Below are 13,974 nucleotides of genomic sequence, written 5' to 3'. Positions count from 1 at the left end.
ACTTTCAGGGAATAAATCAAATTCTATCAAGTCTGAAGTTATGTTACTCAACTCCAGTGATGCCAGAAAACTGAATTATGTATTTAGACAACCTTGGCTTAATTTAGCAAATTATGTACAAATATCAACTCCCAAAATAACCAGTTCTAATAATTTACACAGTGGAAATTGTTTCCTCTGACACTGTCAGGCCAAATAATGAATTTTAAATAAATTCCCTGTTCACAAACTATTACATCATGCACAGATGTTTCCTGGCCTCTTTTCAAGGAAGGTCACTGGAGATTTAAATCCTTTTCTTACACACATCTCATCAGAAATATCCCAGCCTCCATGTGGAGCTGTTCCTCATTGCTATGCACTTGAAAAACAACACAGAGTACTTTTATTTAACTCCTTATATTCTTTCCTTGCACAGTTTTAAAATTACTTTAAAAAAAACTTAAGTTGCTTTTCTGTCGCTGGAATCAAAAGAGTCATTACTTCAATAATCAGTGAAAACCTTTAGCAAACATTAACATCAAAAGCACAGTTAAGTGTTCAAACTAAACATTTAGTACTGGATTATGCACTCAGCTCCTACAGACAGTAAAGTCTAGATGGATACCCCACTAAAGAAGCTTAAAAAAAAAAAAAACCAAAAAAATCTGTTTCTTAAGGTAAAATAAAAATGACCTTTTCCATGAAGTCTCTGACACGCAATTTTTTAGACACAAAATCACAGAATGGTTTTCAGTTGGAAGGGATCTTTCAACATAATATCTAGTCCAGCTCTGCTGTGACAGGCACGGGGAACATCATCTCTTATTTCAGGATGCACAAAGCCCCATCCAATCTCATTTTGAATGGATTCTGGGATGGACTCCTAGGGATTCACCACCTCTGTGCTAGTGTGTCATCACAAGAAATTCTGTACTCATGTCCAATCCATTTCATGATCTTACTGGGCACTGAGGTGAGGCTGAAAGATCAGTAGTTTCCAGGGTGATTGTCATTAAGCTTTTAAAAAAAGGCTGCTATGATTCCCTTTTCTCCAGTCACTGGGGACTTTAACTGCTGTGACTTTTCAGAAACAATGGAGACTGCCTTGGCAATTCCAACTGCAAAATTTCCTCAGGACCCTGGGATTCATATCTTTGGGTCCCATGGACTTAGCTATGTCCAGGTTCTTCTGGTGGTCTTGAATCTGATCTTTTTCTCACAGTAGGAGGGACTTCATTCCTCCAGTCCTTTCCTCATCTAATTTAAAGCTTTCCTTATAGGTCTGGCCATGTTATTGGTGGAGACATCTTGTCTCACTTGAGTGACTTGCATGAGCTCCCAATATTTCTGGCTTCTCAAAGGTAAATCCATGGTAATAAAAATGAAAACCCTAAGTATTGCACCAGCTGCACAGCCAGGAGTTCTATCCTGGTCCCCTTCCTCTGACTGGGAGGATAGAGAATATCACCCATAGTCCCAAACCTTGGGACTGTCCTTTTTGCAGAGCTGTTAGACCCCACACAGGTGATCATCTGTAGGGCTCACTCAGCTTGGCAGCCTCAATGACACCACAAATGCAAGCTGCAGGCAAGCAACAAGCTTCTCTAGAGAAAGTATCTGGATGGGAGGAAGGTGCTCCAGTGCCTCTCAGTAAGGAATCTCCAATTACTACCACCTGATGTGCTTTTCTGGTAGCACTGGTTCTAATGCCAGCAGATGGTTTCAGCAGCTTTGCATGTTTGGCTTTTCCTGGATGGCATCAGTTATTCCATGTGTTCTTCCTTCTCCAGCCCTAGAGCATCATGTCTCTTGTTAAGGGCAGATGGATGGGGGAAGGATCTTTGTTCTGACTTGAGCAGCCATAAAGGCCCAGCCTCCTTCATCTTGTGAATTTGAACTCTGCCTTACCTTCCTCCCATTTGCTGGGCAACCTGAAGGAACCTGCTAAGCATATTAGCAGGCATGATTCACTTTCTAGGAAAGGTATTTCTTCTAGTTTCTTACTACTTGAGACCTCACTGTAACCTACTGTATTCTCTCACAGATGAGAATTTCTCCCTTCCTGTAGCTGGAATTTTTGAAATGGCTGAGAGCTTGCTCAGCAAAGCAAAGAGTTCTAGGCATATCCTTTCTTCAGCTTTTAATTACTGACTAGAGTGGGCACTCACAGCTCAGTCTTCTGTATATTCCTCATGTTGCTTGAACTGGCTCTGACCTGTCCCTGCACACCTTGCACTGGTGTTTCCACAGCTCACTGGTGTCTCCATCACATCACCATGACAAGAACAGGCAGAGGAGCATGATGTCAGCCAGCTGTGACTGCTTCTGAAACAACATTCTGTGAAGCCTCCAAGGTAAACCCATAAAGCAGAATAAACAGTCCTTGTACCCCACATCCTGAAACAGCATCAGTGCTGTCCTGGCAAAAGTAGCTCAATTCTAGCAAGGACAAGCAAACATCAGTAATGTCACAAGAGATGCAAGGACAAGAACCATCATCATCTTGAAGTTTGAACCATTACAGAACACTTTTCAGTGTAAAAGTAACATAATATGATCATTTCATTTTTGCTGCCCAGTTTTAATTTGCTGGTAGGCTCAAATTAATCATACATTACCTTCATCTGTGGTGAAAGTATTTCCTTTTCTTTCATTGATTCCATAATATCTGGGATTATCCCTCGGTACCGCAGGTAAGCCATGACGTTGGCATCCAGGTGATCTGATGTCTGTAGCTCCTGCTTTAGATTAGCTGCCAAATTTGAGCTGGTATCTGAAGGAAGAGACAACCCCCATCCCCACAAAGTGTTATAAAAATAGAAAGAACTCGAAACTGCAACAACCACTTGCAAAATAACCATGATTTCTTCTGCTTGTATGAACACAGGGTCAGATGGAGTTGGTTGGTTGAGATTTCAATTAACTTAAACAAGTTAAAAATCATTAAGTTGCCTTCAGATTGAGAGTAGTAGCTAAGTATTTAAGTCAGGGCTCAAACCTCCTGCCTCTGTCCTGGATGCAGATGAACAGGTAAAAGCAGGCACAACACACATTTATATATATATATATGTGTGTGTGTGTGTATATATGTATGTATATACATATATATGTATAATTCTTAACAAAGAACTACCTGCCTAAGGCCTAGCTTTCTAATAAGACCCACAGTAAAAGAAAATGGGAGAAAGGAGAAACATGTTTTTAATATTGAAGTTAACAAAAGGTAAAAGGAGCTGACAAAGTTCAACTTACTGCTGCCACATCCATCGCTCATGGCAGATGCTCTTGATCTTTCATCATCTTGTAAATCAGAAGGGGTTAAAGTCAGATTATCAGCTTCTCTCATCTGCTTGAGAAGAAGTTTTTCATGTTACTTTCGTTTTCTGAATGTAGCTATCGCTTTCAGCATTTATGATAACTTTTTTACTACTGCAGATTTTACGAAGTGCCTACTCAATCCAAGTGTTAGACATGGCAAAAATAATGATTAAATGCAACATTGGTGCTCTCTGGAAGCCATTCCATCTAAATTTTTTCCTCTTTTAGTAGTTTTAAGATACATCTATTTATATTTAATTACCTATCAAAGCAAAGCACAAAAATACACAGCCAGAGAGAAATTTTCTTAAGTACAGACTTTATCTTCCTGTGAAATTAGAGGATACAGTCAATATATATTTATATATGTATACAATATATAAAATACTGCCATTAAAGCCTCAAATCCAGATTTGAAAGAGTCTCTTTGAACACCCAATAACAGATTGTTGAAGAAGTGGGGAGCTGTTAGAGTACACTGAGGTTTTACATGTTTAGCTCAATTACTGACACATGAAGTGTCACAAATTTATCTGTTTTTACCACAGTAAGAGAGGAACTAATAATTCTGTGTCCAGAACTTCACTAGACCTACTCCCAGCAGTGTGTAGGTTTCTATTACTTGGAGCCCATGGCCCTTTAATGATCCCAGGGGGACAGGGCTGAGCAGTCTTGTTTAATAAGAACTGAATCAGTCATGAAATACCACTTACCAAAAGCTTCTTCTCCATATCTTCATCATCATCAACAGAATAGGTGCTTTCAGAGAAAGCTGGAGATTTTCTACCTACTCCCATTGCTGCATCCCCACTGCCATTTTCATCCATGTTAGAATATCCCAGTGACATGGAATTCTCTCCTTGCAGGGATGACCTTGAGTGCACAATTTGAAAATCTGTGTTTTCAGCTTCTGAGAAGGGGGTCAGGTGAAGCACTGGCTGAAGCTCCATGCTCATGTCTTGCTTTCTCATGATCTCAGGCGAGCCCCAGGAAGACATACTTGCAATTAAATTCTGGAAATGTTTTGGAGTCTCTTTGTCTGTGCTCAAATTGTGTTTTGGTGAATCAGGAGTTGGATGAATTTCCAACATTTGTTGGCAATGCTTTTTCAAATCTTGATCCCCTTCAGAGCTGGGGATCATGTCCAACTCCTGGCACAAGATATTTTCTTGCGATTGCTTCATCTGTGCTTTTGGATTTTTATTGTGAATTGTCAAGTCAAACATAACTTCATCTTTTTCCTGTAATGAAATAACCCATTAATTGTTTAATGGAATTTGAGTATGATTTTACAAACTGAGAAACATGCACTTAAAGACCTTTTAGAATTGGTTGATTTTTCCTTCAATTGCTTTATCTAAGTAGTTTTAAGGTAAAATTACTATTTTAACCTCTGATTCTGTGACTGAGTCTAAATAAGGCACTATTTGAGCAGATATTTTAGTTTATTTTAAACTTGTCAACATGGAAATTTCATTTTATCCTCCATACCTGTTAGTTTGTCAGATACAGTGAATAATTGTTATCCCTCTCATTTTAGACCATTACCTTAATCCTTTTGTGTTAATCATCCCTCTTAATCATCTGTTATAAGCCCAGTGCCAGGACTTTACTCGTTTTGCTGCTCCTCCAGCTTTCATTTTAATAAATTTCCTAATTTTCACATTGTTTCCCCTTTGGAACCCAAGCATAAATGTAGGAGAGATTCTTTGCTCCTTTAAGACTGCAACATTATACTTTTCCTAATACCTGGATGAGCTAGATCCATGGGAAAAAAATTCTATTGTAATGAATGCTTGAAGACATGCCAGTTTATTTACTTTGATTCAACATATTCTACAATTTTGATAATTACCCCTCCTCAGCCTACTTAAAAACTTCCTCTTAAACATGGAAATAAAATACATATACTGACACAAATATAAATTTAAACCTTTCATAGTCCAAGTTTCTACTTGAAAAATTATTTTTAAAATAATTTAACTGTCCCCAGCGTGTCAGCATTGCCTGATATCCTTCAAAATGCTACCAATTCTCTCTTCACTGGATACTAAATTAATTTTGTTTTTTAAACAGGGATCTGACAATCCCTGCCTGTATAAACAACATGGCCAGCAGGCACTGGACTGGAAGTCTGCTGCCTTGTACAGACACATGCCATGGTCTGAAGTGTATGAATCTCCATGGGCCATTTAACACTTTTCCCAGCTATTTAACACTTTTCCCAGCTATTTCCTTTTCCTGAGAGATTTCTGGGGCAGCCCCTGAGTGTACAGAGTCACCCAGGCACTGACGGCACTGCTCCAAACTTGATCTTCCAGGCAAATAAAAATACAAACACTAGGAATGATCACATGTTTTGCATAGCTACACTCCTCATTTCTGCTTTAAAAATAAACATGTCATTATACATGCAATTATCCTGTCATTTCTTGAAATAATTCATTTACCTTGGATGATTACTGGAACATACTGCCAAGCAGGGCCCTGAAAATCCACATAAGCCTGACACTGAATGTTTTTTCCTTTCCTGTATGCTCCAACTCTTCACATAAACCCTCTTAACTAGCACTTATCACCTCTGTAAGGCAGCCTTTAAAGACAGTAAATTGGTGTATGACAGATTTCTACAGCTCTCTGAAAAAAGGGTCCTACTGCTTTCTAAAATGGAGTGATTTAATAAGAATTTCAGATTAGGTTACTTGGAGCAAACAGTTCTAGAGAAGATTCAGAATAATTACAAGAAAGAGTCACAGAAAATCAGAATTTCTGAAAGGAAAGGAGACATGTTGAAGTGTTTTCAAGCAGTTATCCAATACAGCCATGTAGAATATCAAACAAAAAGTTCTGGTAGCTCACGGTGGGCTCATTGCTTGGCTTGCAGGTGCCCATCCTCTCACTCTCCATCCTCAATAGATCAGGAGGAAAAAAAATAAGCTGGAAAGAACTCACAGGTGGAAAGAAAGAAGTAACTACTTCTAACTACTAACTACTCTTGCAGGCAAAATAGAGTAAAATGGGGGAAAGGTATTTAATCTATTAATCTAGAAATGTATTATTAAAAAAAAGTCTCCACAACAAATAATGCTATTAAAAATCAAATCATGTACCTGTCTAGCAGTAGGGGAAGCCAATACTTCAAATGACTGATCAATATTTGCTTCTAATTCCTGCATTCCATTTTTAAGGGCTACATCTTTTCTTTTACTCTGGCAGGATGGCTTGAGAAATTGAGTCTCTTCATGACCTTTCTTGCAAGACTCCAACTGTGAAAGAATTTCAGCTCTTTCCAACCGTAGGGCTTCAAGCTCTTTCCTCTGGGCCTTGATTTCAGCTTTCAGTTTTGCAGTGCCCCCCTGCAGTGCCTTGATTTCTCTCAGGTAAGCTACTTCTTTCTGATTCAGTGCTTGCACCTGCAAATCAAGTCTAGAAACTTCTAATTGAAGACTGTAAACATCTTGTGCCTGACTTGCACCTCTCTTTTCCAACTCTGTTTGGAGCTCTGCTGCTTTTTCTGTTAAGTACTGCAGCTCAGTTGTGTCGGCTTCTCTTTGATCTGCCATTGTCTTAATTTGCATCTCTTTCTCTAGAATATTTGCTTCCCTTTCTCTCACCTTATCTTCAAGTTCTTGAACTCGAGATGTAGTGATCTTTGTCTCAGCCTCTCTCTGGGACAAAAGACTTTGGGAAACCTTGTATTCCTCCTGAAGTGCCTGGTGCTGGATTCTCAGGGAGGTGAGCTCTGCAGCAGACTGCTCTGATGACTCTCGCAGCTGTTGGCATTTTTTCTCCAAAATTTCCACTTCTGTTTTGAGCTGCAATTCCGTTTTTTCCAGCTGCTGCTGCAGAGCTTCTTTAGAAGCTGAGACAAGCTCCAGCTCCTCCTGAAGCTCTCTCACTTTGGAGTGTACCAATGAGTTTCTTCTGTTTGGATCAGCATCACCTTGACAAGCTATCAGTCCTTTCTTCAGCTCATTCTGAAGGTTTTCCACTGATTTTTCCAAGGCATTTTCATAGAAATAAACTGGGTTGTCACTGTCCTCATGACATACTGGTCCAAATTGTGCCAGCTCTTTTTGAAGCTTCTCAATGACTCCATGGAGTTGTTCCACCTCTTCCTCCTTGTCCTTGTGCAGCCTCTCCTGGTCAAGGCGAAGGTGCTCCACCAGTGACCTGAGCTCTTCAACTTCAGCTTTTTGGTCTTCTGCAACCTAAGCAACAGGAAAAGGACTGAATATTACTGTATGTAGGCAATTATTATTGCACACAGAGTTTATATTTCTCTTCTGAATCACACAGGCATTAAATCACACATTTAACAGCAAGAACAACCACACATTTCAGCTGGTAAATTCTCAAAACAATCTCTACTTTGCTAAGAGAATTATCACACAGATTTAATTTACAATAAGAATCTGCACACCTTGCTTCCCCCAAAAATCAAACAATGAACATATAGTAAGCACTCTTACTTTGTTCTCCAGAGCATTCTGCAGCTCATGCTCAAGTCTCTTGATCTGCTCATTCAAGTGATCAATTTCTTGATTCTTTTCTTCAAGCAGTGCTTGTGGGAATGACAAAGCTGAGGAATCACCAATGCCCAGGTCCTGGCTTTGCTTCACATGAAGTTTTGTTAGATCCTCCTGACCAGAGAAAACAAAAATCTCATTAGAAGGGAACTTGATTTAAACATTCTCTTACTTACTAGAAATGGTGAAGAGCTCAGGAACACAACTAGAGCTTCTTCTACAGGTTCACATCACTGTGTTAGACTGCCCCAACCCAGAAAATAACCTCAGCTTTTGATTTAAATCAAATCACTGCAGAAGATAATGCTACAATCATGAATCTACAATATTGGGAGGCTCTGGTTCTATGATACCCAGCATTAGTCTTGTAAAGGTAATGCAACATTCTGATGGCAAGAGGAACAACCCAAAATCTGTTTACAACGTCATGAGATGAAGACCTCAGCACTCAAGCAAGAAGGTCCCTGACATTTTAGGCAGTGCACTAAAGCTAGAGGAACCCACCTGCAAGTGTGCATTCTCTGCCTGAAGCTGCATGATGTTGGAAGTACTCAAGTTCTTTTGTATCTCTAACTGCAAGTTCAGCTGCAATATCTCCTCATCTTTCTTGCTCAGGTTATCTTTATATTGTTCCACTTGGTCTAGCAAGCTTGCAATCTAAAAACAAAAGAAGAGATGCAGAGCTGTTTCAGTTAAATCCTCTAAGATAAAACTTCATTCATTGTATTATTTAATGACAAGAAGCAACATCAGCAAATTCAGTGATGTAAACTCTAATCAGCTTGCATTAATCACATATAAGTAAATAAATATAAAAAGCTTGTGTTCCAGCTCCTCATCTGTAAAACCCAAGTACTGCAAAGGTGGTTTTCTGCTTCCTTTTTTAAAAAAATCTACCTGCTCACAAAAGATGCATTAATCTGTATTGTGAGCAATCAAGGCTTTGGTGTCATTGGATGCAACAATATGAGACAAATTAGCATTTGATGTGCAACAAAGACAAGCAGTCAATATAAACACCATCCTTGTCCTCCCAGAAGCCAGAAATGAGCCTTGCAGTGCCAATCCCAATAACACAGACAACAAAGAGATGATTCAATAACCACACTTCTCTCTGCAGTGTGATGTTGCCATCCACTGTTTTTATCATCTCTTGCCTTAATGGGTAGCAAGGTATAGTGGCTTTGGGAATTATGACTGTTGAAATCAGGCTTCATAAGAGAAATGGAAATTCCATCTTGAAGAAATTATTTTTTTTATCTTGTTCTGCTCTTGAAAGAATGGTGTACAATTAACTGAAGGATCACTCCTGTTTTTCTTTTTTTCCACATCCTTAACTGGACTATGCTTCTATATCACAGATGTTATAATATAGTAATACAATGGGATTGTGTATACATTTATACTGTAAATCCAATAAGAGTTCCAGATATTGGGAGCAATTTTCTCTGTTTCTTCTTAGCTTGAAACAAAAATTCACCACAACCATTCTCTCAAAACAGGTTATATCACACCATTATGGTCTAAGAATATATAATAATTATCTAAAATAAAATTATATAACATATAAAAAATATATAGTAATTATCTCTCACTTTTGAAATGTATCTGCCTATTTCAACTTTGGAAGGAAAGGAAAATCAGTTTACAACTGATAGTGATCAGTCTCAAAGTCACGTGAATCATCTCAAGATGGTTTCCAGCAGGGAGGGAGATGAGCAAAGAACAAAGAAGAAAAAGGAAGGTTGGTTGAGGCCAAAGCAATTCCAAGTTGGCAGAACTCTCCCAAAGCCCTCACCTCTCTCTCCTTGGCCTGCAGTGCTTCCTGCTCTGCCTGCAGCTGCTCCTTCAGCACTGGGGCAGAGCTGCCATCCACGGGCACTCGGTGCCTTGCTTCATCCAGCTTAGACTGCAGGGCAGAGATCTGGATCAGGTTGTTGTACTGCTGCTGTTGCAATGCCTCTTTATCCTGAAAAAAGAGTTTTTTAGGTGTTAGAATTAATTGCTGTCAATATACAAACCTACTAAACCAGAACAATCCTGCTGAAATACTTCATTGACCCTGACACACCCAGTACAATAAGAGCAGTACATCATCCCAGTGGCCTATAAAGAAATAAAAACTCAAAACAACTGAATGCTTTTTAAAGCTCATTTAAGTTTTTACCCTTTTACTTTTTGTAATCCAAGTTTAGCAACTTCAGAAAATTTAGCAATCAGTGATAAATTACACTTTCTCAGTTACACAACTCTTTATATGTTTAAGAACATAACATCTTGTTCTTCTAGCCATTTCCAAATTTGATATGATACCATATATGTGCCAAACTAAATTTGATAGATGGACACAGTTTAAGAAATGAAGAGTTCTGGGTAGATCAAAACCTACTCAAAAACACATCAAGTTCAGTCAGAATGTGATAAAACAGCACTAAGTTTGTCCAGCCTGTGATCTGCCAAGCTACCACATCTTATTTTATTAAGAAAAAAAATTGGGTTTTGATCCTCCTTCTCTCACAATCCTTCTCAGGAGCTGGGTCAGTCCAAGGAGGAAAGGTTCACTTGGGAATTGTCCAAAGAATAACCATACAAATATATACTTAATCCAGTAAAGCTTGACAAGAAACCACAGGCAGTAATTGCCTCTGCTGTCCAACAGCAAACTTTTGCTAAATGGATTGTAATTCTTAACTCCAGGCTGTGATTAACTCGGTAGTAGTAACAAAGTGCTGGAAGTTTTGGACTGTGGCAAACAGATTTGGCTTCAGACCCAAGCAAGAAGGGCTACAGATTAAGATAAGAAGATTTTAAACACAGGTACTTATTAAAGACCCTCAGTGTTTGGATATTCAGTAACAGCACCTTCTCAGAAGCTTCCAGACAAGCTCAGGAGCAGCTCTGAAGCAGCCAACATGACAACTGTTAAAAGCAGATTTCATAGTAGGACTTGGAGTCTTATTTAAGTCTCATAAGTAATATCTAAGTACATACTACTTCCAAGTAGTATGCAAGTCTTTATGGACTAGTGGACATAGAGTTTGTAGAACCAGAGATGATGTAAAAGTGTGGCTGTGGTATGTGCAATTAATACACCACTGGGTGCCAGACAGCATCACAAACATTACTGACAGCCCCCATAAAGCCACTGTCATGTAGTGCTAACCCCATTTAAATAAGTATTTCAAAATTACCTGTTTCAGTTCAGTTTCCACTTTCTTCATTTTCTGCAGCTGTTGTTCCAAGTTATGTACAGTCTTTGAGACCTCAGCACCACTGAGCTTCAGCTCTTGGATCTGTGCCATCAGATTTTCTATCTCTTTATCACGAGCTGCAATTTCTTGGTGTTTTCGCTCCTCTTCTAGTAACAGTTTATTGTAATCATCCATCTTCTCTTTGATTTCTGCTTGCAAAGATTCTACCTACACAGAAATCACAGTATACAGATATTCAGGCAATATGAACAGATTTCCTGCCAGTTGAAAGCAAGAGTCATTTCACACTGAAGGAGGTTTTACTACGGATTAAAGTGGAGCTAAAATCTCAGGTGAAAATAGAACTAAATATGCATAGAAAGTAAGAAAAAGTTAGCTTTCTGAAATCTTGTTTTCCAAATGCAGCAGCTCTTAGACAAATGTTTGATTACTCTCCCAATATCTGCAGTACTCTCAGAGTACTAGGTGAAGGGGTCTTTTGGTGATGGGGTTAGTTGGCTATCAGATTAAAACCCAACAAGATTGCATGAGTTATTAATAATAGCACTGGATTTATTTCTGTAACTTCAGAACTCTCTTCCAGTATTCCAAGGAATTCCAGTTTAGAGGAAGATACCAGGATCTGAAGGATAAATATGCAATCAGACAGACTCACAGGAGCCAACAGAGGACAGGTAATTCGCTTTCCAAAAATCATTTCAATATGAAGAGGATACAAATTTGGAATTTTAGCTGCAGGAAAACAGTCATTCATTGATCCCAGTAACCAAGGTGAAGGCAAGGCTAGGAGCTTTGGTGTGACAGACAGACTATCTCAGGGTGTGATAAAGTCATTTAGCATAGTGAAAGCAAGCTGCAGGAAAGCAGTGGGGGTGGACAAGTAATTTAGTCAATACCCATGAGCAAGGAAGATGGGATTTTACAAAATAAATTTTTTGTTCATCAAAAAGTGTCTGAACTGGTGTAAATCCCACAAACATTATGAAATGAAAATTCTTTGCATTAACAGAGATCTTTACACCTTCAAAGTATAGTGCAGGAAAACACACTTGAGCAAACCAAGAGTCAAATAATAAACAAGGAGAGTGTAGGAGACTGATTAAGAAAACCAAAGATTATGAAGATTACATTTTCAAACTGCCTACAGGCACTAACATTTCCTTGACTGTGTATCTTACTCCCTTCTCATCTCAACAGCAACTAACCATAACACAAGCCTTACAGAAAACCTCTGGGTATAGAAAAATCACCTAGAAGTCTAACCTTTCAAATGCTACCAGATTTTGGCATCAGAATCCCAAACTGTGACACTTGAGACATAAAAAGTTAGAAAGCTGGTGCTGCAATCCTGTGGCTGAGAAACCCTTCCACATAACCTTCACTCTCACAGTGCAGCTCCCAAGAACCAATAAGGACTCTTTTTCACACAATAATCCCACTTTATTAAGTATATACCTTGTACCTAGTAAACACCAGAGGGGGAATCTTGTTATAACTGCTACATGTAGAGATGAGGAGCTCACTTGAGCTGGTTTGGAGTGAGTTAAGCACTTAGTGATGTGACAGCTGCATTAAACAACTGAACAAATACTGACATTTCCTGGCACAGAATGCCTGCATATCTCACCCTACCCTACAAATGTCACTTGCTTAGTTACCATCCTTGTGTGCTTTTCTCCAACTAAGTTTTCATCCTTTCTGAGAGAGACTGCAAAGATACAGCATTCATTTTTTCAGCTATGCCCTCCAGCATGGAAAATTCATTCCCTGGAAACTCATTCATATTGAAGATATGGACGTGCAAATCTAACACTGAGGCACACAGTTCCATAACTATACACAAATAGATGGAAATGAAATTAACTACTTGACAAGTTCTGATAAGAGCCAGGCCACAAACAAAAGGCACAGTTTTATCACCACCATTCCAATATCTTGTTTTCATGCTCCAAACCTAAACTTCTCCTTTTATACCAAAAGGCTGTTTCAGTGAATAATTGCCTGTAACACCTCTGAGCAATAAGCCAGGAGAGCTAAGTACTCATGTACAGGAAATGAAATTGAAAGCAGTCATTCATTCCCTGCAAGAATTCTGCCACCCTAAAACCTGTATTCTTAGCTCCAAGTCATGCCTTGACATACCAAGAAGAGGAAAAAAGCTAAAGCATATCTAGAAGAGATTGAAAGGAAAAGGAGAGAAAAGTTGAGACATTCATGCTGTTTTCCATACCTGTAGAATCAATTCATAGTTCTGTATAATGTTCATTTATGTGAAAAAAACCAACCAATCAAAAAGAAAAAAAAAAGGCAAAAGTTAACCTTTGAAGCCAAGCATCAAACAAACAAAACTGTGTAAACAAGGACTCATTTATAAACTTAAATAGGATGAGGCATGCAGACAAATGACATCTCTATTACAATTGTTTAGGTGGAAAAAATAAACACATTTCAAACTCAAAAGTAATTTCTCAGATTAACTTTTTAGAGTGGAGTTGCTGTAATGTTGTCCTCCTTGTTCATTTAAACCAGGCCCAGGGGTTCCTTTAAACCAGACTCAGAAACTTGAATGTAAAGCACCTGAAACAGTTTTTTCCACCTCCATAACAAATAATATAAGTGTACCCTCATTGCCTAAATGTAGTTCAATCAGCTGGGGAAAAATCTGCTCTCTGGGTAACACAGGAAAAAACCCTCCAAAGAGTCAGACCATCGAGAACATACAGTTTGGTATTTCATAGTAATAAACTCTTGTTGGCCACCAAGGCTGATTTTACTCACCCTCTGCTCTCTGGACTGTCCTGAAGTCTGTGATTTTGCTGACAGTTTTAACTGTTCTTCCAATTTCTGAATTTCCTGCTGAAAATCATCGCGCTCGTGTTCCCTTTCTATGGCTTGTTCCTGTAAACCCAGGCAGAGAGAATCAAAATATTTTT

The 13,974-nt window shown here is 38.8% G+C and overlaps 1 protein-coding gene across 11 annotated transcripts in view; it reads right to left on the bottom strand.

Annotated features, from left to right (window-relative positions):
• The window catches only part of PCNT (pericentrin), a 70,164-nt gene that overhangs the window by 15,138 nt on the left and 41,052 nt on the right, over positions 1-13,974 (bottom strand). For 7 of the 11 annotated variants that reach the window (XM_063162574.1, XM_063162576.1, XM_063162577.1 and 4 more), the window contains 10 exons: positions 13,820-13,939; positions 13,272-13,292; positions 11,021-11,248; positions 9,628-9,798; positions 8,334-8,486; positions 7,773-7,943; positions 6,411-7,511; positions 4,014-4,541; positions 3,235-3,331; positions 2,601-2,755 (listed from right to left, as the gene is read on the bottom strand). In XM_063162574.1, coding sequence (XP_063018644.1) covers positions 2,601-2,755; positions 3,235-3,331; positions 4,014-4,541; positions 6,411-7,511; positions 7,773-7,943; positions 8,334-8,486; positions 9,628-9,798; positions 11,021-11,248; positions 13,272-13,292; positions 13,820-13,939 — 2,745 coding nt within the window. The remainder of the gene's footprint in view (positions 1-2,600; positions 2,756-3,234; positions 3,332-4,013; positions 4,542-6,410; positions 7,512-7,772; positions 7,944-8,333; positions 8,487-9,627; positions 9,799-11,020; positions 11,249-13,271; positions 13,293-13,819; positions 13,940-13,974) is intronic. The other 4 variants (XM_063162578.1, XM_063162582.1, XM_063162575.1 and 1 more) reach the window with 3 other exon arrangements.

This window comes from Melospiza melodia, chromosome 8 (genome assembly GCF_035770615.1).
Source record: "Melospiza melodia melodia isolate bMelMel2 chromosome 8, bMelMel2.pri, whole genome shotgun sequence".
Taxonomy (NCBI): Eukaryota; Metazoa; Chordata; class Aves; order Passeriformes; family Passerellidae; genus Melospiza; species Melospiza melodia.
Note: the sequence above shows the minus strand (reverse complement) of the source record. Positions and strands in the feature narration are given on the sequence as shown.